The 21313-nt window shown below is 53.0% G+C and overlaps 1 protein-coding gene across 3 annotated transcripts in view; it reads left to right on the top strand.

Annotated features, from left to right (window-relative positions):
- Carm1 (coactivator associated arginine methyltransferase 1) overlaps positions 1 to 21313 on the top strand; it is a 35250-nt gene that overhangs the window by 11697 nt on the left and 2240 nt on the right. For all 3 annotated transcript variants that reach the window (XM_090336829.1, XM_090336824.1, XM_090336816.1), the window contains exons 2-10: positions 6814 to 6939; positions 8970 to 9076; positions 9919 to 10023; positions 12816 to 12926; positions 13267 to 13444; positions 14469 to 14559; positions 14706 to 14787; positions 20782 to 20867; positions 21055 to 21144. In XM_090336829.1, the coding sequence (XP_090192955.1) occupies positions 6814 to 6939; positions 8970 to 9076; positions 9919 to 10023; positions 12816 to 12926; positions 13267 to 13444; positions 14469 to 14559; positions 14706 to 14787; positions 20782 to 20867; positions 21055 to 21144 (976 nt within the window). The remainder of the gene's footprint in view (positions 1 to 6813; positions 6940 to 8969; positions 9077 to 9918; positions 10024 to 12815; positions 12927 to 13266; positions 13445 to 14468; positions 14560 to 14705; positions 14788 to 20781; positions 20868 to 21054; positions 21145 to 21313) is intronic.

Here is a 21313-nt window from a genome sequence, read left to right as displayed (position 1 = left end):
CATCCTGTTCCCTAGGCCAGTGAGGCAGCGGGGCCTGGAGAAGGAGCCGCTCTTCCTGTGGCACTGCCGGGCTCCTAGCTGGAAGAAAGGCCACTTAGGCGAACATCCCAGGGGAACTGTGAGGCCCTGGGGGCTGGGATGGGACTTGAACTGGCCCTGGGCCAGCTGAGCCGCCTTGAAAGTGGGCCTGGAGGGGCTTTGTGGGGCCGAGGCAGTGATGAGAAGTCTCAGCTGTGGAATGCCCACTTCCTCTCCGGGAAGAAAGGCTGGCCGGCCTGCCAGAGGGTGGTTGCTTTGACCCCCCCCTCCCCTTTTCTACAAATACCCACTAAGCTCTTGGCGCCCAAGCCCTGGGCACATCTGCTGTCCTTTTGTAGCCCACAAAGCCGGGCCTGGCAGCAGCTGATTAGCAGGGACCGGGAGACATTTGCATGTAATTGCCCCAGGCCTTCCTTTCCGAAAAGCCAGGCCCTGCCTTTGTCTTGTCCTTCTGTTCTTGGGGTTGCCCTGCAGTGGCGCCCTGCAGGGGAGGCCAGCGCCAGGCCTGCCTGGGCATCTGAGCCCCTGGCTGATTTGGTGAGCTTCAGAGCGCTCGGGGTGAGAGGCCTTTCTCCAGCCCGGGGTCGCCCAAGAGGTGTGGGGGGGGAGCAGGGCGGGGGGGCTCGAGCTTCCTGCAGCTGGTCTGAGACTCTGCAGTGGCCCTTGGTGGTCTGGGCCCAAGCCTGGCGGCTTCAGGTCAGTATTAGAGTTAGCAATATATTAGGATGCCAGACGCTTCTGGGGTGCCCACCCCCACTTTAAGAATTCAAACCGGCACCGAGGGCCCAGCTTGTAATCTTAGTTCCCTGGGAGGCACAGAGTTGGAGGATTTGGGTTTGAAGGCTGGGAAACCTCTTTGCAGCCAAGACCTAGGTGGTGTGGTGAATGTCTGTCCTTCCGGCTACAACAGAAGGGTAAATAAGGTTGCTGTCCAGCTGGCCTGGGCATGCAAGACATTGTCCCCCAAAGAAAGCAAAAGTGGCAGGGGTGTGGTTCAATTAGTAGAGCACCTACTGGCCCAGTAAGCACAAAGCTGTAAGTATCACCAGCCCCCCTCCTCCACCCCCTGGCAGGGCGGCCCTTGACATCAGACCTCCCTCCCAGGGTAACTGTACCCTGGGGTAACTTTACACGCACACTGGGGTCACCCTGAAAGCCTGAACTCCTCTCTATGAAACTTCCAATGAAGAACAAGGCAACTTTCCTAGCAGGATTGGGCGCGTGTGCGCATGTGTTCACACACAAAGCTGTACTGTCGATCACGTGACTCGGTGGTGGGGCCCCCCCCCTCGGCTGGGAAGACAGACCCTCGAGGGGCTTCTGTCAGGCTGGCCAGGTATTGGGGTCCTGGGACTGGCTTGGTGTCCACAGTGCTTCTTAAGGCTCCCTCCAATCTGCGGTGACCCCACCCTGCCACGGGGGAAGCAATGGCTCGTTTTGTTTTTCTCGGCAAGTGCCAAAGCGTGCTCAAGCTTGACCACTCTGCCGGGGCAGGCTGACCCCAGGGCTGGCCCAGGTGCCCAGCCTGGAATGCCAGTCAGGCCCTCCAGTAACCTGACCCCCCCCCACTACCATCACACCTCCTGCAGCCCAGCTCTGCTTACTGCAGGAGGGAGGACCAGACTGGGGGGGGGGCAGACCTCCCCCCACCCCTCGCTGGAGAAAGTGGCTTGACAGGAAAAGTTGCTACACCCCAGGGACCTCTCCCCCTAGGGCTGCAGAGCCTGCCTGCTTCTAAACAATGGGAGGCCAGCGCTGGAGTCAGCCCCTCCCCTCCCCTCCCCTCCCCTCCCCTTGTAAAGTCTCCTGTTTGTAATCCCAGGCTGCTCCTGGCTTGGTTCTGGGGGGCCTTGGCAGTGTCTTTTTCCAAGCCTGTCTCTTTGTAGTTATTGGTTTAATCTTCCTGCATTTGTGCAGTGCACCCCAGGTCCCATCCCGTTCCCCCTCTGGGATGGAAGGTTCTTTGGAGTGTGTGTGGGGGGGCTTATTTCTCAGGCTCCCCAGGCCAGCACATGAGCCTGACCCCCTAGGCTCCCACATCCTGCCACCGCCCCCTCTGTACTGGGGACCCCACTCAGGCCGGCAGCCCATGAGCCGTCCATGTGTGTCCAGAAGCTCTGGAGCAGGCCAGCGGGGCTTGGCGGAAGTGCTAGGGACCTCTGTGGGAGCAGGTGGCAGGCAGGGAGGGGACATGGCTGGAGGAGGGAGGGGCAAAGGCCGGGCAGCTGGACTGGACATGCTGGCCAGGCTTGTGAGCCCTGAGTGACTAAGAGTCCAGACAGGAGCCACTGGCGCCTGGCCTGAGAAAGGAGTCTCCTGCCTCACTCAGTTCTCTGATGGGGTAGAGCCATAGCTGCACCCCACTGGACAGCAGAATGGGCACCAGTACAGGAGAAAGTCTATGAAGCTGGACAGGGAGACTCCCTGGCCGGCCGGCCAGCGTCTCCTGCTCTCTGTGGCTCCCTCTTCTCCCTTCATGGTTTGTTGTCGTCTCCTGCCCAGGCTGGGTCAACCAGGTCCCCACAGTGCCCATGAGCCAGCCCCTCACCTGGGCATTCTCTCTCTGCCACCCGCTCATTCCTGTAGGATGGGGAGTGGTCCCCATAGTGAGCAGAGGTGGGTGGAGAAGGGCTTCATCCCAGCCCTGCATCTGCACATCTGCCTGCGTACCTTGTAGGCCACACCTGGCCTTTTGCCTGGGTTTGTAAAGTTTCATTGACACACAAGACACTCATTTTTGGGGCTAGGAGTATGGCCTGCTAGTATGCCCTAGGTTCGAATCCTCAGTACCATACATACAGAAAAAGCTGAAAGTGGTACTGTGGCTCAAGTGGCCTAGGGACAGTGCCCAGACCCTGAGTTCAAACCCAAGGACTGGCAAAAATAAACACACTCATTTACTTGCCCCATGCAAAGAATGGAATCATTGCAACATTAATCTTGCCCATAAAACAAAAACAAAAAATAAATTCGATTTCTATTCTCCCCCCTCTTCTGTTTTTGTGTTTTGTTTGTGTTGGTCGTGGGGCTTGAATTTAGGGCCTGGATGCTGTCCTTGAGCTTTTCTGCTTAAGACTAGCCCCCTGCCACTTGAGACACAGCTCCTCTTCTGGCTTTTCAGTGGCCAACTGGAGATGAGTGTCATGGGCTGGCTTCGAACTTGGAATATCCTCAGATCGCAACTGCTTTAGTAGCTAGGATTACTGGTGTGAGTCACTGTCACCTGGCCCTCCTTCCCCCTGGATCCCAGGGGCTTGTGCGATCTAGACAAGCTGTTTCCCTTCTGAGCTGCATTTACTCTGGCAAAGCTGAAAATAGTTCCTGTCCGGTCCTTTGCAGAGAAAGTTGGCCAAGCCTTCTGTGGGATCACAGGGAAATCCTGGGGTGCAGTAGGAGGGGTGACCCTGGAGCCCCAGTATTCTAGCTTCCCCTACATGCCTCCCCTCCCCCCCCCAGACCCCCGCAATTGCCGGATGACTTTGGAAAAGATCCTGAACTTTTGGAAGCTGTGAAGACAGTGTGCATTTGTCCCGGTGGAACATCTGGGTGGGGAGGCGGGGCAGACACAAATGCCTGAGTCCGGACTTCAGGGCAGGGCAGGGGGAGGCTGCGTCAGGATGGGGGGTCCTCTGTGTGTGTGGGGGGGTCTGCTTCTGGTGTTTGTGCAATGCTGGGTGGCAAGCCTCGTGGCCACCAAAAGCAGACTGAGAAGTCCGAGGGGCCTGGTGCAGCGGTTGGTGGTTTGGTTGGCGGGGATTTGTTTTGCATCCATTTGTGCCCATCAGCAATGTGAATGCCCATCCAGCGCCGCCTGCTCCCCACGGCCAAGTGGCTGCAGCCACAGGTGCTGTGATTGCCCAGCCGGCGCCAGGCTGCACAGGGGCACCTAAGGCAACCAGTTGGGTTGCCAGGCCGCCTGGCTTGTAAACAGGCCCTCCCTGGCTCTGCTCTGCTTGCCAGATCGCCTTTTATCTCCTGGCCCAGGAGGGGCGTGGACACAGGAGCCATTCCTTCCCCGACCCACTCACAAAATGGGGGTTCTGGTCCTGCCTGCATGTGCACCCTGCTCCTAAGAGCTTGCCCTTCTTGGGGTGCAGATTGTGTCTGGAGGGGGGAGTGCCCAGGCCTGGTAGGTATTTGTAGGCCTCTAAAAGTAAATCATCTCAAGTGTAAAATTCAATGGCATTTAGCATATTCACAGTGTTATGTAACTATGACCTTTATATAGTGCCAAAATCCTGTCATCACCCCAGAAGGAAACCCCACACCCCTGAGCCCTGCTCCCACACTTGCTTCCCATACCCCCAGCAGCCAGCTCGGCCCCTCTGCCTCCTCTTCCCAGGGCCTGTGAGCAGACTCCTTAACTGTGTGACCTTTTGTGTCTGTCTGCCTTCTTTCTCTGACCTTCATCTGGGTTACCACAGGTGTCCTGACTCTTCCAGTCCAGAGTTAAACAACAGGCCTCAAAAGTTTGTATCCCAGCCCTTACCTCCCCCCGCCCTAATCTAATCCTGGCTGCATAGGAGGGTGAGAGGGAGGATCCAGGTTTGAAGCCCTTCAATCTGTGAGATTCCATCTCTAATTAGCCAGGAAATAACTGGCTGGAATTGTAGCTCAGCGCTGGCCATGAGCTAAAAAAGCTAAGGGAGATCATGAGGCCCTGAGTTTAAACCCCAGTACTGGCACAGTACTTGGCCGTTTTGCCCATATGCTACTGTTTTGTTGGTGGTGGTGGTGGTGGGGCTTGAACTGGGGGTCTGGACACTGTCCCAGAGCTCTTTTAGTTAAGGTTAGTGCTCTACCGCGTTCGGTGCCACTTCTGGTTTTCTGGTGGTTCGTTGGAGGTACGAGTCTTACACACTTTCTTACCCAGGCTGGCTTCAAACCAGGATCCTCAGATCTCAGCCTTCTGAATAGCTGGGGTTATAGGGTTAAGCCACCAGCATGGAGCTGATGTTTTGTCTTGAACTCAGGGCCTGGGTACTGTCCTTGGACTTTCTCAAGGCTAGCACTCTACCACTTGAGCCACAGTACCACTTCTGGCTTTTTTTTTTGTGTGTATGTGGTACCAAGAAATTGAACCCAGAGCTTCATGCATGCTAGGCAAGCACTCGAGCTGGTGCTTTTGAACCCTGGGACCAAATGATCTTATTTGCCCTCCTCTTGTAATTTTGATGATGTCATTTTGTATGCCTTTGTCTTTCATTGTTTCTACTTTTGGTTTCACAGCTAGGAATCCATTGCCAAATCCGAAGGCTCAAAGCTTTACCCCTGTGGTTTGGTTTCTAAGAGTTGATAGCTTTGGCTCTTGCGTTTAGTTTGTGAACCCCTGGTAAATGAGCCCAGGGTCACTGTGGTGTGAGCCAGGGATTTAGTTTCTTCATTTTCCAGGTAGATATCTAGATAGGAATTGTCCTTTGCTGAAGAGACTTATTCTCTCTATTCAGTGTTCTTGGCATCCTTGTCAAATCAATTAAGCCTAAATAGGAGGGTTTATTTCTGGACTCTGATTCTATCCCACTGACTTGTTTGTTCTTTTGCCAGTTTCATCCCTTCGCAGTACATTTTCAAATTGGGAAGCATGACTCCTCCCACTCTGTTGTATTTCTTGATCATGTTGGCTATCGAGAGTGATTGGAAACTGTTTTATGTGATGAGTTCTGATGTTTCCGTGCAATCCTACAATGTATGATCTACCTTCTTAGAACAATTTAAATGGGATTTTCTTGTTTTATTTAGAAATTTTTGTGTCGGTCCTGCGACTTGCGTTCAGGGCCTTAGGTGCTGTCCCTGAGCCTTTGTGCTCTACCACTTGAGCCACAGCTGCATTTCCTGCTGCTTTGTAGTTAATTGGAGATGAGAGTCTCATAGATTTTCCTGCCTTGGTTGGCTTTGAATCATGATCTTCAGATCTCAGCCTCCTGAGTAGCTAGGATTACAGGCGTGAGCCACCGGCCTCTGGCCTGGAGAGGCTTTTAAAGACCCTTTCTGTCACATCAGGTTGCTCCATGTCCTGCCACTCATTTTCTGTTGAGCTGTTCTGAAGGGACAAGGATGGAGAAGATGGCTCATGCCTGTAATCCTAGCCATTCAGAAGGCTGAGATCTAGAGGGTCGTAGTTTAAGGCCAGTCAGGGTAGAAAAGTCCTTGAGACCTTTTCTTTTTGGCCAACCCTAGGTCTTGAACTCAGGGCCTGGGCGTTGTCCCTGAGCCTGTTTTGCCCAAGGCTAGTGCTCTACCACTCGTGCCACAGCATCACCTCCAATTTTTTCTGTATATGTGGTACTGAGGTACCGAACCCAGGGCTTCATGCATGCTATCCACAGGTACTTTACCACAAAGCCACATTCCCAGCCCCCTTGAGACTCTGCGAAATAACCAGCCAAAAACCAGGCTGGAGTCTCTGCTCAAGTGGTAGAGCACTAGCCTGACAAGCTCAAGACCTAGTGAATGCAGCAGTAAATAATACTATTGGTAAGAGTAATACTAATAGTAGTGGTGGTAAAGGCCGCAGTCTCCAGCCGTCCCCTGTAGCATAGGAGGACCAGAGCTGAGGGTGTGGTGACTGGTAAGGGAGATAATTCGGGGGGGGGGGGGTGACTAATGAAGCCTGTCCCTGATCTTGTGCCACAGTCCTTGTCGATCTTCCTCCTCCTCCCTCCTCACTGGGCCTGAGGGACCCAGGAGAATCTGGGGGTTGCAGTGGGGTGAAGCAGGGGACAGGTAAGCCAGCAGGGTGCCACTGCTGATGCCCGGGGGTCCTCTGCCCCGCAGATGAAGATGTGTGTGTGTTCAAGTGCTCAGTGTCCCGAGAGACCGAGTGCAGCCGCGTGGGCCGCCAGTCCTTCATCGTCACGCTGGGCTGCAACAGCGTCCTCATCCAGTTTGCCACTCCCAGCGGTAGGTGCCCCGCCCCGCCCAGCCCGCGCCCCACCCTCCCCTACGCTCCCACAGGCCTGGGCTGTGTCACGAGACAACAACCACCACGTCTGTAACCCCAGCTCCCCGGGAGGCTGGGATCTGAGGATCACGGTTCAAAGCCACCTCGGGTAGAAAGTCCCTGTGAGGGGCTGGGAGTTTGGCTTAGTGGTAGCGTGCTTGCCTAGCATGCACGAAGACCTGGGTTCGATTCCTCTGTACCACATACATAGAAAAAAGCCAGAAATGGTGCTGAGGCTCAAGTGGTAGAGCTGTAGCCTTGAGAAAACCAAGGACAGCGCTCAGGCCCTGAGTTCAAGCCCAAGACTGGCAAAATAAATAATTAAAAAAGAGAGCTAAGGATGGCTTGGGTCAGGAGTTGACAGGTACATTGGGAAGAAGGATGGTAGAGATGGCTGGCTAGCATATTTAATGTTCTTTCGGGTTTTTGCTTGCTTGCTTGTTTTGTGGGTCATGGGGCGTGACCTCAGCCTGGACACTGTCTCTGAGCTCTTCAGCTCAAGGCTACCGCCCTACCCTTGAACCAAGCCCCACTTCCCTGTTTTCTAGAGGGTAATTGGAGGTAAGAGTGTCAGGTCCTTTAGTGCCTGAGCTGGCTTTGAACCCTGATCCTCAGATCTCAGCCTCCTGAGTAGCTAGGATTACAGGTGTGAGTCACTGCACCCGGCCAGGGATTTTTGGGATTTTTGGTTTTGAGACAGGGTCTGGGCTGGCCTTGAACTCAAAAATCAAAAGCACTCTGCCTCAGCTTCTGAAGTGCTGAGATTATAGACCTATGGTGCCATACCAGGCTTCCCTTTACCTGGACATGGTGGTATATGCCTGTAATCCCAGTTACTTAAAAGTGAAAATGGAGCATTTGTGATTAGAGGCTCTCTCTGGCAAAAGCAAGAGACCCTATCTGAAAAAAAAGCATGGGTTAGAGGCATGGCTCAGGTGGTAGGGCTTCAGCCTTTGAGAAAAAGGTAGCAACCTTTTTTGTGTGTGGGTTTTTTTTGTTTTTTGTTTTTTGTTTTTTGCCAGTCCTGGGCTTGAGCACCGTCCTTGGGCTTTCTCAAGGCTAGAGCTCTACCACTTGAACCACAGCACCACTTCCGCCTTTTTCTATGTATGTGGCACTGAGGAATCAGATGTAAGTCTTGGTGTGTGCTAGGCAAGACTTTACCTCTGGCCAAACTCCCGGCCCCCACAAGACAGCGAGTAAGCTTGAGTCTGAGTCTTAGAACACCCCCCCCGGCAGAGAAAAAGGAGGCCCTGGCCTACCAAACTAGCACTAGGCCTTAAGTTTTAAACCCGAGTTCTGCCAGAGGTGTAGGGGTGGGGGTGGGGGGTATGTGAATAAATAAACTATTATTATTTTTGCCAGGCCTGGGGCTTGAACTCAGAATCTGAGCACTGTCCCTGGACTTTTCTCAAGGCTAGAGCTCTACCCCCTTGAGCCACAGCACCACTTCTGGCTTTTTCTATGTATGTGGTACTTGGGGAATCGAACCCTGGTCTTTGTGCATGCTAGGCAAGCACTCTACCACTAGGCCTAACTTCCGGTCCCAATAAATTGATTTTAGGGGACCATATAGCATTTCCTCTCCCAGGCAGGGTGACGGCGGGTCCCTAATGTACTTCTCTGGGTACGTGGACTTTATCCGTCCTATGAAATGTTGGGGTAACTCCCTGTGTGCACTGCCATAAACAGACCCCACCATTGGCATCTGGGGTTGGGCTCAGGTTTAGTTGGTGGGGTTCTGAGGCCTGGGACCCCTGGTAAGCTCTACCATGCTGTTTTTTGGGGTGGGGCAGGCTGCCCTCATGGCCCCATCCTGGCTGCCAACTTCCCGTGTCCCCCAGTCTGAGCAGTTACAGGAGACAAGAATTGTCAGTCACTGGGGCTCTGGGTAGACAGAAACCCCCCTCCTGTCCAGGTCACCCCTCTCTCCCCCCCGGCCCTCCATGGTGCCAGACACCTGGGCGGTGACCCGGCCCCCCACTTTCAGACTTCTGTTCCTTTTACAACATTCTGAAGACGTGCCGCGGGCACACGCTGGAGCGCTCCGTGTTCAGCGAGCGGACAGAAGAGTCCTCGGCTGTCCAGTACTTCCAGGTAGGTGGGCACCCGCCCTGGGCCCCCCGTGCCCGGTGCCTGCCCTGGCTGCTCTGTCCCTTACTTAGCTGCATAGCCTCGGGCAGGTGCCCTCCACCTGCTGGGCCTCAGTTTCCTCATCTGTGAAGCGTGGAGATGGAGAGGGTTGCTGGAAGGATCTGAGTGCGGGTGAAGCTCAGATCCCCAGGCCACAGCCGTAGCCATGTCCTGAACCCGCACTGTGTGCCAGGCCCGGCCTGAGTGCTCTTACGTGCCCGGAAGCGCTCGGCCCCTCCCAACAACGCGAGGAGGTAAGTGCCGTTATTGTCCCCATTTTACAGATGAGAAAACTGAGGCTCAGAGAGGTTAAGTGACTTGGTCCAAGTCACACAGCTCTTATGCAACAGAGCCAAGATGGGAAGCCCAGGTCTGCCTGATGCCAAAGCCTGTGGCCCTGCCCAGGTGCCACGCTGCCTCCCGATCGCCTGTTGTTTTACAGAGAGACACCGCACCTCACCTGCCTGCCTGGCGCTCTGAGCTCTGGGGTTCTGTTCCATCTGTTCCTCTTCTTCTTTGGGGCCCCGTGATGGGGCAGGTGGCCCCAGATGCGATAACCCCACCGATGGCCAATCTTGCCATCTTCTGGGTGGCCTCCTCGTCCAGGCAGCGTCTCCCTGTGTCCTTCCGCGCCGTGACCGGCGGCAGTGTGCCATCGCGGGTGGGGGGGGCCGCCTTCGGGCCCCCCCAGCTCCCTCTCCTCGGAGCAGCGAGCAGATGCCAGCGGGCTCCGGGCCTCCCGAGGGAGGTTGTGCCCGAGCCAGCCCCGTTGCGTGCCCTGTGCCATCGCTGTGTCTCTGTTCCAGTTCTATGGCTACCTGTCCCAGCAGCAGAACATGATGCAGGACTACGTGAGGACCGGCACCTACCAGCGCGCCATCTTGCAGAACCACACGGATTTCAAGGACAAGGTGAGGGGCGGGGCTCCAGCCCCAGTGGGAGGGGTGCTGCCACTGCCATCAAGGCCAAGGCAAAGCCCCGCCCCTCCTCTCCTGTGGCAAGCCCATTCCTTAGCTCCTATGCCCACCTCCTTACTCCCTTCCTCTCCTCGCCATTTGTGGTCCTTGGTGATACTGAGTTTGAACTTAAGGACGTGTCACAGTTAAGTGCACTACAACAACCATGCTCTTTTCCTCCTCTTTTTCAATTTTTCTGCTCACAGTTGGTGCTCTGCCACTTGAGCCATGCCTCCAGCCAGGCATTGTGCTTATCTCTTTAGAGATGGAGTCTCTGAAACTTTTCTTCCTGGGCCGATCTCAGACTTGACTCATCCCCCACCTGGTCTTTCAGAGACCTCTAAGTAGCTAGGATTCCAGGCAGGAACTTGTCGTGCCTGGCTTCTCTGGTTATTTTTGAGGTAGGGACTTGATTTTTGTGGAGTCTCAGCTTTCTCAGTAGCTGGGGTAATTAAGAGGTGTACGTTGTTGCACCCAACTACTGGTTGAAACGTGCATGAGGGTCCCTCAAACTTTTTTTTTTTTTCTGGTGCTAGTCTGGGGCTTGAACTCAGGGCCTGGATGCTGTCCCTGCTATCAGATTACCACTTGAGCCACAGCTCCACTTCCAGCTTTTTGGTGCTTCACTGGAGATAAAACTCTCAGGGACTTTCCCGCCTGGACTGACTTTGACCCTCTATCCTCATATCTCAGCCTCTTGAGTAGCTAGGTTTATAGACCTGAGCCACTTGGCACTTGGCTTTGTGTTTTATTTATTTATTTATGGTGGGTCATGGGGCTTGAACTTGGCCTGGGCTCTGTCCCTGAGCTCTTCAGCTCAAGGCTGCCACCCTACCCTTGATCTAAGCCCTACCTCCCATTTTCTAGAGGTTAATTGGAGATAAGAGTCTCAGGTGCTTTTGTGCCTGGGCTGGCTTTGAACCTTGATCCTCACAGGATTACAGGCGTGAGCCACTGCACCCTGCTTTATGTTTTTAAACAAAATAGAAGTTCTTTTTTTTGTTGTTTTTTGTTCTTTTTGCCAATCCTGGGCTTAAGCTCTGGGCCTGAGCACTATCCTTGGACTTTCTCAAGGCTAGATTTCTACCACTTGAGCCTCAGCATGGCTTCTGGCTTTTTTCTATGTATGTGGTACCGAGGAATCAAACCCGGGTCTTCGTGCATGCTAGGCAAGCACTCTACCACTAGGCCAAACTCCTGGCCCCACAAAATAGAAGTTCTTGTGCATGATCCTTTGTAAGTTTTATGTCCCCTTAATGTGTCTTTGAACATACACTTGTCCTCCTTAGCTCTGTTGAGTTGTGATTGTGACAAATATTGTGAACCCTTGGGGTTCACAAAATTGTTTTTCCCAAGAGACGGCCTCCCTTTTAAAAATATATATATTTTTAATTTTTTGTGAACGTGGTACCAAAGAATCGAGCACAGGACCTCATGCATACCAGGCAAGCACTCTGCCACTAAGCCACATTCCCAGCTTTAGAATGTCTTTGAGGACAGCCACAAATATCCAGCTGTAGATCAGTGCTGAACTCTGGATGCTTGATTCAACTTTCCCATAACACCTCCAATAGACACACGCCCTTTCCATGCATCTGAAATGCTCACTTAAGCACGTCAGCTGAGTGCCTATAGCTCCCACCTGTCACCCTCACTCCTCAGGAGGCTGAGAGCTGGAGATTGCAGTTCAAAGCCAACTTGGGCAAGAAAATCAGTGAAACTCTACTCTCCAATTAACCACCAAATAGAAATCTGGAAGTGGTGTTTTGGCACAAGAGGGTAGAGCACTGGCATTGAGCACAAGATCTCAGGGACAGCGCCTGGGTCCTGAATTCAGCCCCAGGACCGGCAAAAAAAAAAAAAAAAAAAAGCACATTAATGTTTACCTTGCCTTTGGGGTGTCATTGGCTTTTTTGACGGCTTGTTTGCACAAAGTTAAGGGAGGGGAGACAGCATCACAAGACGGTATGCAAAAATTAAAAAAAAAAATGTGTGTGTGTACGTGTGTACCAGGGCTTGAACTCAGGGCCTCATCCTCATGCCTCATGCTCTCAATCAGCTTTGTGTGTGGGGGGGGAGGGGTTATGGGGCTTGAACTTTGGCCTGGGCGCTGTCCCTGAGCTCTTCAGCTCAAAGTTACCACCCTACCCTCGATCCAAGCCCCACCTCCCATTTTGTAGAGGTTAATTGGAGATAAGAGTCTCAGGTCCTTTTGTGCCCGGGCTGGCTTTGAACCTTGATCCTCAGATCTCAGCCTCCTGAGCAGCTAGGATGGCAGGTCTGAGCCACCGCACCCAGCCAATTGGAGGATTTCTATGTGATACTTGCACATGTGCACAGAGCGTGCTTGGAGCAGTGTCCCTTCCTCTCCTCCCTGGTCTCCCCCCTTCCCTTTCTCTAAGTGGATTCAGTATGTGTTCTTTTGTGCCAGTCCTAGGGCTTGAACTCAGGGCCTGGGCACTGCCTCTTAGCTTTATTGATCAAGCTTGGTACTCTACCATTTGAGCCACAGCACCGCTTCCAGCCTTTTTTTTTTTTTTTTCCTGGTTCACTAGAGGTAAGAGTCTCACAGACTTCCCTACCTGGGCTGGCTTTGAACTGCGATTCTCAGATCTCAGCCCCTGAGTAGCTGGGATGACAGGTGAACCGCCAGCACCTGGCTTTGGTGGCATTCGGCACGTGTGCCGGGTGTGGTGATGGGTGAGGGTCACACATGTCCACCTCCCACGTGCGTGTCATTTCCTCAGATCGTTCTCGATGTTGGCTGTGGCTCTGGGATTCTCTCCTTTTTCGCTGCCCAAGCTGGAGCCAGGAAAATCTATGCAGTGGAGGCCAGTACCATGGCCCAACACGCTGAGGTCAGTGTCACACGTGTGTCCCAGCCTTCATCTGTGACCTCCGTGTCCCCGGAGGTGCGAGCAGGTCCCTGCCCTCCCCTGCTCTGAGGCCCATGGTCTTGCAGTGAGTGCCTTGCTGGGCCTGCGTGGAACCCCCGGAGGGGTCCTGGGTCCTTGTCCCATAGAGACGCCCCTCGCCCTGTGGCCAGCTGGCGTGTGCTGAGCTGTGCCCTGCGCCTGCGCACCCCTGCGGCCGGCTCAGGTGACTTGGCGGTCGCTGCCCCCAGTTCCCCCTCCTCTCTTGGGGTGCCCAGGGCCAAGGCAGGCTGTGACCCCGCCGCCCCCCACCCGCCCCCCCCAGGTGCTGGTGAAGAGCAACAACCTGACCGACCGCATCGTGGTCATCCCCGGCAAGGTGGAGGAGGTGTCGCTGCCCGAGCAGGTGGACGTCATCATCTCCGAGCCCATGGGCTACATGCTCTTCAACGAGCGCATGCTCGAGAGCTACCTCCATGCCAAGAAGTACCTGAAACCCAGCGGTGAGCGCTGGGGGGGGCCGGGCGAGGGAGGAGGCCGGCCGGCCGCGCGGGGCGGCGCCTGCAGAGGCGCTGGGGACGTGGATGTGCGCGTGCGCCGGGTGGCTGTGGCTCCCGTCCAGCCTGTGTCCATGGCGGGGCGAGTCCACCCCTCCGGCACGGGGCCCAGCCCGTGTGGCGACTCTCCGTGGCGGGCCGGATTCTGCCCAAGCTCTTGGGCTACAGGGGAGCTCCCTCTCGGATCCGCCATTAGTGGAGGCAAGTGTCCGGCGGCTGCTGCATCTCAGGCGAGGCCACTCCTTGCCCTGGATGGGTGACCCCAGTGGCTGTCGCCCTGGGACCCCAGCCAGCCCGTGCACCCTCTGTTAAAGCAGCCCGGTATCCTCCGCTCCTGTCCTGCCCCTTGGCCCTGGTGACAGGGACAGGTGATCCCTTCCTGGGGTTTTTTGCTGAGGCCGTGGCTTCCCCAGAAATCAGTGGCTATGGAGTATGTGCACTGTGGAGATGTCAGCTGAGCCCCTTCGTGGGCAGACTTGACCGATTTTACTCATTAAAGTGTGTGTGTGTGTGTGTGTGTGTGTGTGTGTGTGTGTGTGTGTGTGTATCTCATGGACTTCTCCTGCTCAGGCCTGGCTGGGAACTATGATCCTCAGTTCTCAGCCTCCTGAGTAGCTAGGATGACAGGCGGGACCGCCAGACCCTGGCTCCATAGTGGTTTTTTGGAATGGCTGCATAGACTCAAATATAAAAGAGTAGAAAGGCGCTTTCAGAGTTTGGCCTAGTGGTTAAAGTGCTTGCTTCGCATGCACAAAGACCCAGGTTCGATTCCTCAGTACCACATACATAGAAAAAGCTGAAGTGGCTCAAGTGGTAGAGTTCTAACCTTGAGAAAGTTCAAGCCCGTGAGTAGAAAGGAGCCCTCCTGCTAAAGGCTTGAGGGTCACCAGGCTGAAGCTTCTGGAAGCTCAGTATGGTCCTGTGCTTTGTGCTGCCCTGAAGCCAGCACCCCTCCCTTCCCCACCCCCAGGAAACATGTTCCCCACCATTGGCGACGTCCACCTGGCACCCTTCACGGATGAGCAACTCTACATGGAGCAGTTCACAAAGGCCAACTTCTGGTGAGTGTGCCCGGTGAGCCGCCTCTCCTCACCCTCCTCACCCTCGGGTGGACCAGGGCCAGCTAGGAGGGAAGGCAGGGTGGCTCTGCTGCCCCTGCCATCCTGCCACTGGTGACCTTTCCGGCTGGGGCGGGGGCCCTCTGCAGGTATCAGCCATCTTTCCACGGCGTCGACCTATCAGCCCTTCGAGGTGCTGCTGTGGACGAGTATTTCCGGCAGCCTGTGGTGGTAGGTATCCCCCCTTTCCGTTTCCTCACTCTCCCCACTTCCATACTCCCTCTCCCCCCCCCCCCCCCGCTGTAGATTGCCTGTTGATGGGGAAATTGACCCTTGGTGAACTGATTTGATTTCAGTCACGGAGATTTTCGTTTTAATGGCTGCTTAAATGCCTGATCTTTAGAAGTAATGACCATTAACAAAGCCAAGGGTCAGAATGTGCTCCTGTAATCCTAGCACCTGGGAGATAAAGGCAAAAGTATCTCAAGTTCAAGGCCCATCTTAGTTAGTATAATAAGTCCTGGTCTCAAAGCTGTGGGCTGGTGGCGCAGGCCTGAAATCCTAGCTACTCAAGAGTTTGATATTTGAGGATCATAGTTTGAAGCTCTGGCTTTTTACACTGTTTTTGTTTCATTTTCAATGGAAACTACATTTTTTTTTTTTTTTTTGGTCAGTCATGCAGCTTGAACTTGGGACCTGGGTTCTGTCTTTCAGTCCTTTTACGCAAGGCTAGTGGCTCTACCACTTTGAACCCCAGCTCCACTTCCAGTTTTTGAGTGGTTAATTACAGACAAGAGTCTCATGGCTGGCTTTCAACTGTGATCCTCAGACCTCAGCCTCCTGAGTAGCTAGAATTACAGGTGTGAGCCACCAGCAGTTTTTTTTTCTGCCAGTCCTGGGGCTTTAACTCAGGGCGTGGGCACTTTCCCTGAGCTGCTTTTGCCCGAGGCTGACGCCACCACTGGAGCCTCAAGCATTTCTGCCTCTTCTTTTTTTGAGTAGTTGATTGGAGTTGAGTCCCTCGGACTTTCCTGCTAGGACTGGCTTTGCACTGTGAGCCTCAGATCTCAGCCTTTTGAGTAACGACTATTACAGCTTAGCCAAAAGTGCTCAGATGTTTTTGTCGGTCATGGGTCCTGTATTCAGAGCTTAGGTGCTGTCCCTAAACTTTTGTCACAGAGACACTTCTTCTTTTGGGGGCGGGGGGTTCCTGGGGCTTGAACTCCTGAGATCTTCAGTTCAAGGCTACCACCCTATCCCTGGTGGACGCTGTCCCTGAGCTCTTCTGCTCAAGGGTACTACCTTACCTTTGAGCCAAGCCCCATTCCTGTTTTCTAGAGGTTATAAAAGTCTCAGGTCCTTTTGTGCCCGGACTGGCTTTTGAACCTTGATCCTCACATCTCAGCCTCCTGAGTAGCTAGGATTACAGATGTGAGCAACCAGTGTACAACGTTTTTTTTTTTTTTTTTGCCAGTCCTGGGACTTGAACTTGGGGCCTGAGCACCGTCTTGGGCTTTCTCAAGGCTGAAGCTCTACCACTTCTGGCCAGGCAGGCACTCTTATCACTAGGCCAAACTCCTGACCCTCTCCTCTTTTTTTTTGTATTTTATGTTTTGGGTTTGTAGGAAACGTAACCCATGGTCTTGGGATTTGACCTCCAGTTCCTTAGGTACATCTCCAGCTGTTTGCAAACAACCCCTCACAAAAACTTTTTAAAGTAAGCTGGATGCAGTAGCTCATTTCTGTAATTCTGGATACTCAGTGGGAGGCTGAGATCTTAGGGTTCATTATTCACAGGTAGCCAGTTCAGGCGGAAAAGCCCACAAATTTCTGTCTCCAAAGTAGTCACATTCAGATATAAGTACATTCTTGCTAGCCAAGCAACCCGAGTATATGTTAAAGGCCTAAGTTCAAATCTCAGTTGTGTGTGTGTGTGTGTGATGGCTTGCAGCAGCATCTGTGGAATGTAGATGTGTTTCTGTTGACTCTTGATTATGGCGTCTTGATCCCTTGGTAAAGCCTCGTGGTTATGCCTCATTAACTGAACGTCAGCGTAAAGAACCATAGGCAAAAGCCGGACGCAGTGGCTCAGACCTGTAATCCTAGCTACTCAGGAGGGTTATGGTTCAAAGCCAGTGTGGGCAGGAAAAAGACTTACATCCAGTGAGCCACTAAAAGGCAGAAGTACAGCTGTGGCTCTGAGACATGAGCACAAGAGCTCAGGGACAGCATTCAGGACCTCGAAGCCCTATGGCTGATGAAAAGACAAACAAAAAAACACTCCAAAAACCCTACAGAAGCTGTGCTCAATGACTCAGGCCTATAATCCTAGCTGTTCAGGTGGCTGTGATCTGAGGATCACTGGGCAAAGCCAACCTGGGCACTGAAGTTTGTGAGACTCTTACCTCCAATTAACTACCAGAAAATTGGAAGTGGAGCTGTGGCTCCAGGGATAGGGTGGTAGCATTGAGCTGAAGAGCTCAGGGACAGAGCCCAGGCCCAGAGTTCAAAGTCCCATGACCTACAAAAACAAAAACAAGACTGGTAGTTTGGCCTAGTGGTAGAGTGCTTGCCTAGCATGCATGAAGCCCTGGGTTTGATTCCTTGGTTACCACATAAAAGCCAGAAGTGGTGTTGTGGCTCAGGTGATGGAGGGCTAGCCTTGAGCTAAAAGAATCTGAGGGACACTTCCCAGGAGCTCAAGCCCCTAAATTGGCAAAACAACAACAAACAAACAAACAACAAAAAAACCCAAAACTCTACAGAAAATCTCTTTATTACTGTCTTTCCAGGCGTTCTTTGTCTTTAAATCACCTTGGTCCTTTTCAGCATGTGAGATATTTGGTAATAGTCTTTACCTATTGTTTGCCTGGCATATTTCCCAATTTCCCTCTAGGATAGCAGCCCATAACCATTTGGACTCAGGTTCCTAATGAACTTCTATTTATATGTGTCCTCATTGATAGCTGTTTAAAACCCCCCACAAAACCCAGGAAAGACCTAGCATAGTGCCTCAAGCCTGTTCAAACTACCTGGAGCTAAGACTGGGGGATCACAGACTTCAAGGCCAGCCTGGGTAGGAGAGTTCATGAGATTCCATCTCTGCATGGTGTGCAGCGCTTCCCCCTCACCGTCTCCTGTGACACAAGGGAGTACAAGTAGGAAGATTGAAGGCCTGACCTAGGCATAAAGTGAGGCCCCATTGCAAAAGTAACTAGTGCACAAGGGACTGGAGACCGAGCTCAAGTGGTAGAGCATTTGGTCTGAGTTTGCCCTGAGTTCAAATCTCCCGGTCCTGGGGCAGGTGATGGAAGCACTAAGCGATCCTTTAAAAAAGTCAAGCATAGCCTAGCACGGTAGCTCACGCCTGTAATCCCAGCTACTCAGGAGGCTGAGGTCGGAGGATCAAGGCTCAAAGCCAGCCAGGGCACAAAAGAGCCTTAGACTCTTATCTCCAACCAACTTCTAGAAAATGAGGAGTGGGGCTTGGCTGGCGGGTAGGGTGAGGTAGCCTTGAGCTGAAGATCTCAGGGACAGTGCCCAGGCCCAGGTCAAGCCCCCTTAAGCCCCCCCCCCCAAAAAAAAAGTCAGGTGTGGCAGTGTATTCCTGTAATACCAGGTATTTGGGAGAAGAAAAAGGGGTCACTGTCCTAGCCCAGTTCAAAGTGATTTGTGAGACCCTATCTCAAAAACAGACTTAAGGGTGGGCTGGTGGCTCACACCTGTGATGCGAGCTACTCAGGAAACTGAGGTCTGAGGACTGGAGTTTGAAGCCAGCCTGGAGGAAAGTCAGTGAGACTTTTTATCTCCAAAAACCTACTCAGAAAAAGCTGGAAGTTGCACTGTGGCTCAAGTGGTAGAGCGCTAGCCTTGAGCACAAAGAGGCTCAGGGACAGCACCTAGGCCTTGAGTTCAAGTCCCAAGACTAAGCAGATGGGCTGGGGGGCATGGCTCAAGTGGTGAGGGCTTGCCCAGCATATGTGAGTCTCTGAGTTCAGTCCCAGTACCAAATAAATAGGTGAATATGGGAGGCTGAAAACAGGAGTAGAGCAGTTCTAGGCCTGCCTGGGCAGAAATGTTCACAAAGACTTGTCAGTGCTTTACTGACAGTGCATGGAGGAGCAAGTATTACAGGCTTTTTTTTCTTCTTCTTTTTTTTTTTTTTTTTTTTTGCCAGTCCCGGGGCTTAGACTCAGGATCTGGGTGCTGTCCCTGAGCTTTTCAGCTCAGGCTATCACCTTGAGCCGCAGTGCTATTTCCAGTTTTTTTGTGGTTAATTGGAGATATGAGTCTCACAGACTTTAGTGTCCCGGCTGGTTTTGAAATGCAATCCTCAGATCTCAGCCTCCTGAGTAGCTAGGGTCATGGGCTTCAGCCCCCTCGCCTGGCCTTCTGACTTGGTTTTTTTGTTTTTTGTTTTTTTCAGTTGTGGGGCTTGAACTCTGAGCCTGGGCACTGTCCCTGAGTTCTTCAACTCAAGGCTACTGCCACCCTACCACTTAAGCCACAGTGCCACTTCTCTGGCTTTTAAAAAAAAAAAAAAATTTATGTATATGGCACCAAGAAATCAAACCTGGGTCTTTGTGCATGCTAGGCAAGCACTCTACCACTAGGCCAAACTCCTGGCCCCCACTATAAGGCTTTTATCTCCAAACTTAAGCACTATAATTCTAGCTACCCTGGAGGCCAGGTCCTGAAAATAAAGATTCTGCTTCTACGCAGGCAAATCGGAGAGGCTCTTATCTCAGTTAACCAGCAAAAAGCTGGCAGTGGAGGTGTGGATCAAGTGGTAGAGAGCAAAAAAGTTGAACAAGAGCTCCATGCCCTGAGTTCAAGTCCCAATATTGGTACACAAATTCCAGTGTAAACCGCTGGATTTTGCCAATCTCTTTCATGTTTTCCTTGCTAGAAGATAGCTGGAGTCCTCTTCTTCTTTGCCTCAGCCAAATGGGCAAAGTCTTGGCCTTGAGGATGCCTTGGCTGGGATTGCATGTGCAGCCCAGCCGTTAGTATTCTGAAGAGCTGTGCAAGTTCACAGTCAACCTCGTCCAAGCCCCGCCCCAGGACCTGTCAGTCAACATGCTTAGCCTTTTCTCCTAGGAGCCCCAGGCTCCCACACACACGCAGCTCAGGCTGGCCGAGGGCACACAAACCCGTCATCCCATTTCCCTTCACTTTCTGGTTTGTGTGCTCCTAGCTGCTTTGTCAACTCTGAGCCCTCCTCTTTCTCTCAATGTTCCCCTCCTTTTTTTTTCCCCTGGAGGTTGCTAAACCAAGGCAACTTGTTTTGTTCCTTCCCCAAGGGGAAAAAAAATGTGGGACAGAAAAAGGGCTACTCTCCATGTTATTTTACTTCTCAGTGGGACATTGGCCTCCACAACCCTGAGTGCGTTCGGCACTTGATTATTTTTCCTTTGCAGTCTGTGCAGCTTGTGGGCTTCCTGGCAGGAGCTTCAGTCTGAGTAGAAAGTCTCCCTCTGCACCCCAGTCTAGCATGCTGTTGTTGCTAACCTGCTTACTGATTTCTCTTGAAGATCCTGATCTCATTCTTAGGCACAGGCAGTTGATAGAGGAACTGACATTACTAATTAGTAATTAATTAGGAATGGGTATGCACCCATGGGTCAAATGCCCAGAAATGCCCAGAAATACCCCTGACCTGCTTTAATCTGCTTTTCCTTTTCCATGGCTGGCCTAGAATTATGATCTTCCTATTTGTTTATTGTGGGTCATAGGGCTTCCAGTTGTCTGCTTCCCCTTGTGACTCATACTCTTTTTTTTGTGGGGGGTCGGTTGTGGGACTTGAACTCTGGGCCTTGGGCACTGTCCCTGAGCTCTTCAGCTCAAAACTACCGCCCTACCCCTGGAGCCACAGCCCCGCTTCCCAGTTTTCTAGAGGTTAATTGGAGATAAGAGTCTCAGGTTCTTTTGTTCCCCGGCTGCCTTTGCACCTTGATCCTCGGATCTCGGCCTCCTGAGTAGCTGGGATTACAGGAATGGGCCACCGTGCTGGTGAGCACTTGTCATTTTGAGAGCTGACCCCTCATTCCTTTCACTACCTTGGCTCAGCCAGTCCTCCCCTCATGTGTGAGAAAGGCAGTCTGGTTGAGCCATTTAGCCAGATGATATGGCTGAGGCCATGACCAGGCTGAGAAGGAGAATCAGATCTTCCCTCTGCCTCCCTGGCCTCTGACAAAAGCCAGGTTATCCTTCTGTCTCTCCCAGGATACGTTTGACATTCGGATCCTGATGGCCAAGTCTGTCAAGTACACAGTGAACTTCTTAGAAGCCAAAGAAGGAGATTTGCACAGGTACAGCAGGCCGCACCCCTCCTCCCTGGGCCTGGGTCTGTCCGCTGAAGGTCAAGGCCAGCACTGACCCACGGCTACCTGCTGTCCTAGGGCAGAATGGGGTGGGGGGGCACCTGGCCTCTCCTCTCCTCTCCTCTCCCAGAATCCTGTTCGGCCTCCCTGGCAAACCTCTGCCTTTGCCTTGCAGGATAGAAATCCCATTCAAGTTCCACATGCTGCACTCAGGGCTGGTCCACGGCCTGGCCTTCTGGTTTGACGTTGCTTTCATCGGCTCCATGTGAGTGCGCAGAGCAGACAAGTTGTCCTGGCCCCTCGCGGCTCCCTGCGGCTGCAACCCCGCCAAACCCAGCTGTGGGGGCTGGGACATTGGGGTGCCATTCCCCAGCTTCTTCCTCTGTCCCATCCAGTAGCCAGTGTCTTCAGGCAAGAGACCATGGTGTGTGTGG

This window comes from Megascapheus bottae, chromosome 1 (genome assembly GCF_031878675.1).
Source record: "Megascapheus bottae isolate mThoBot1 chromosome 1, mThoBot2.hap1, whole genome shotgun sequence".
NCBI classification, from domain to species: Eukaryota; Metazoa; Chordata; class Mammalia; order Rodentia; family Geomyidae; genus Megascapheus; species Megascapheus bottae.
This window is presented reverse-complemented; position numbering and strand designations above follow the sequence as displayed.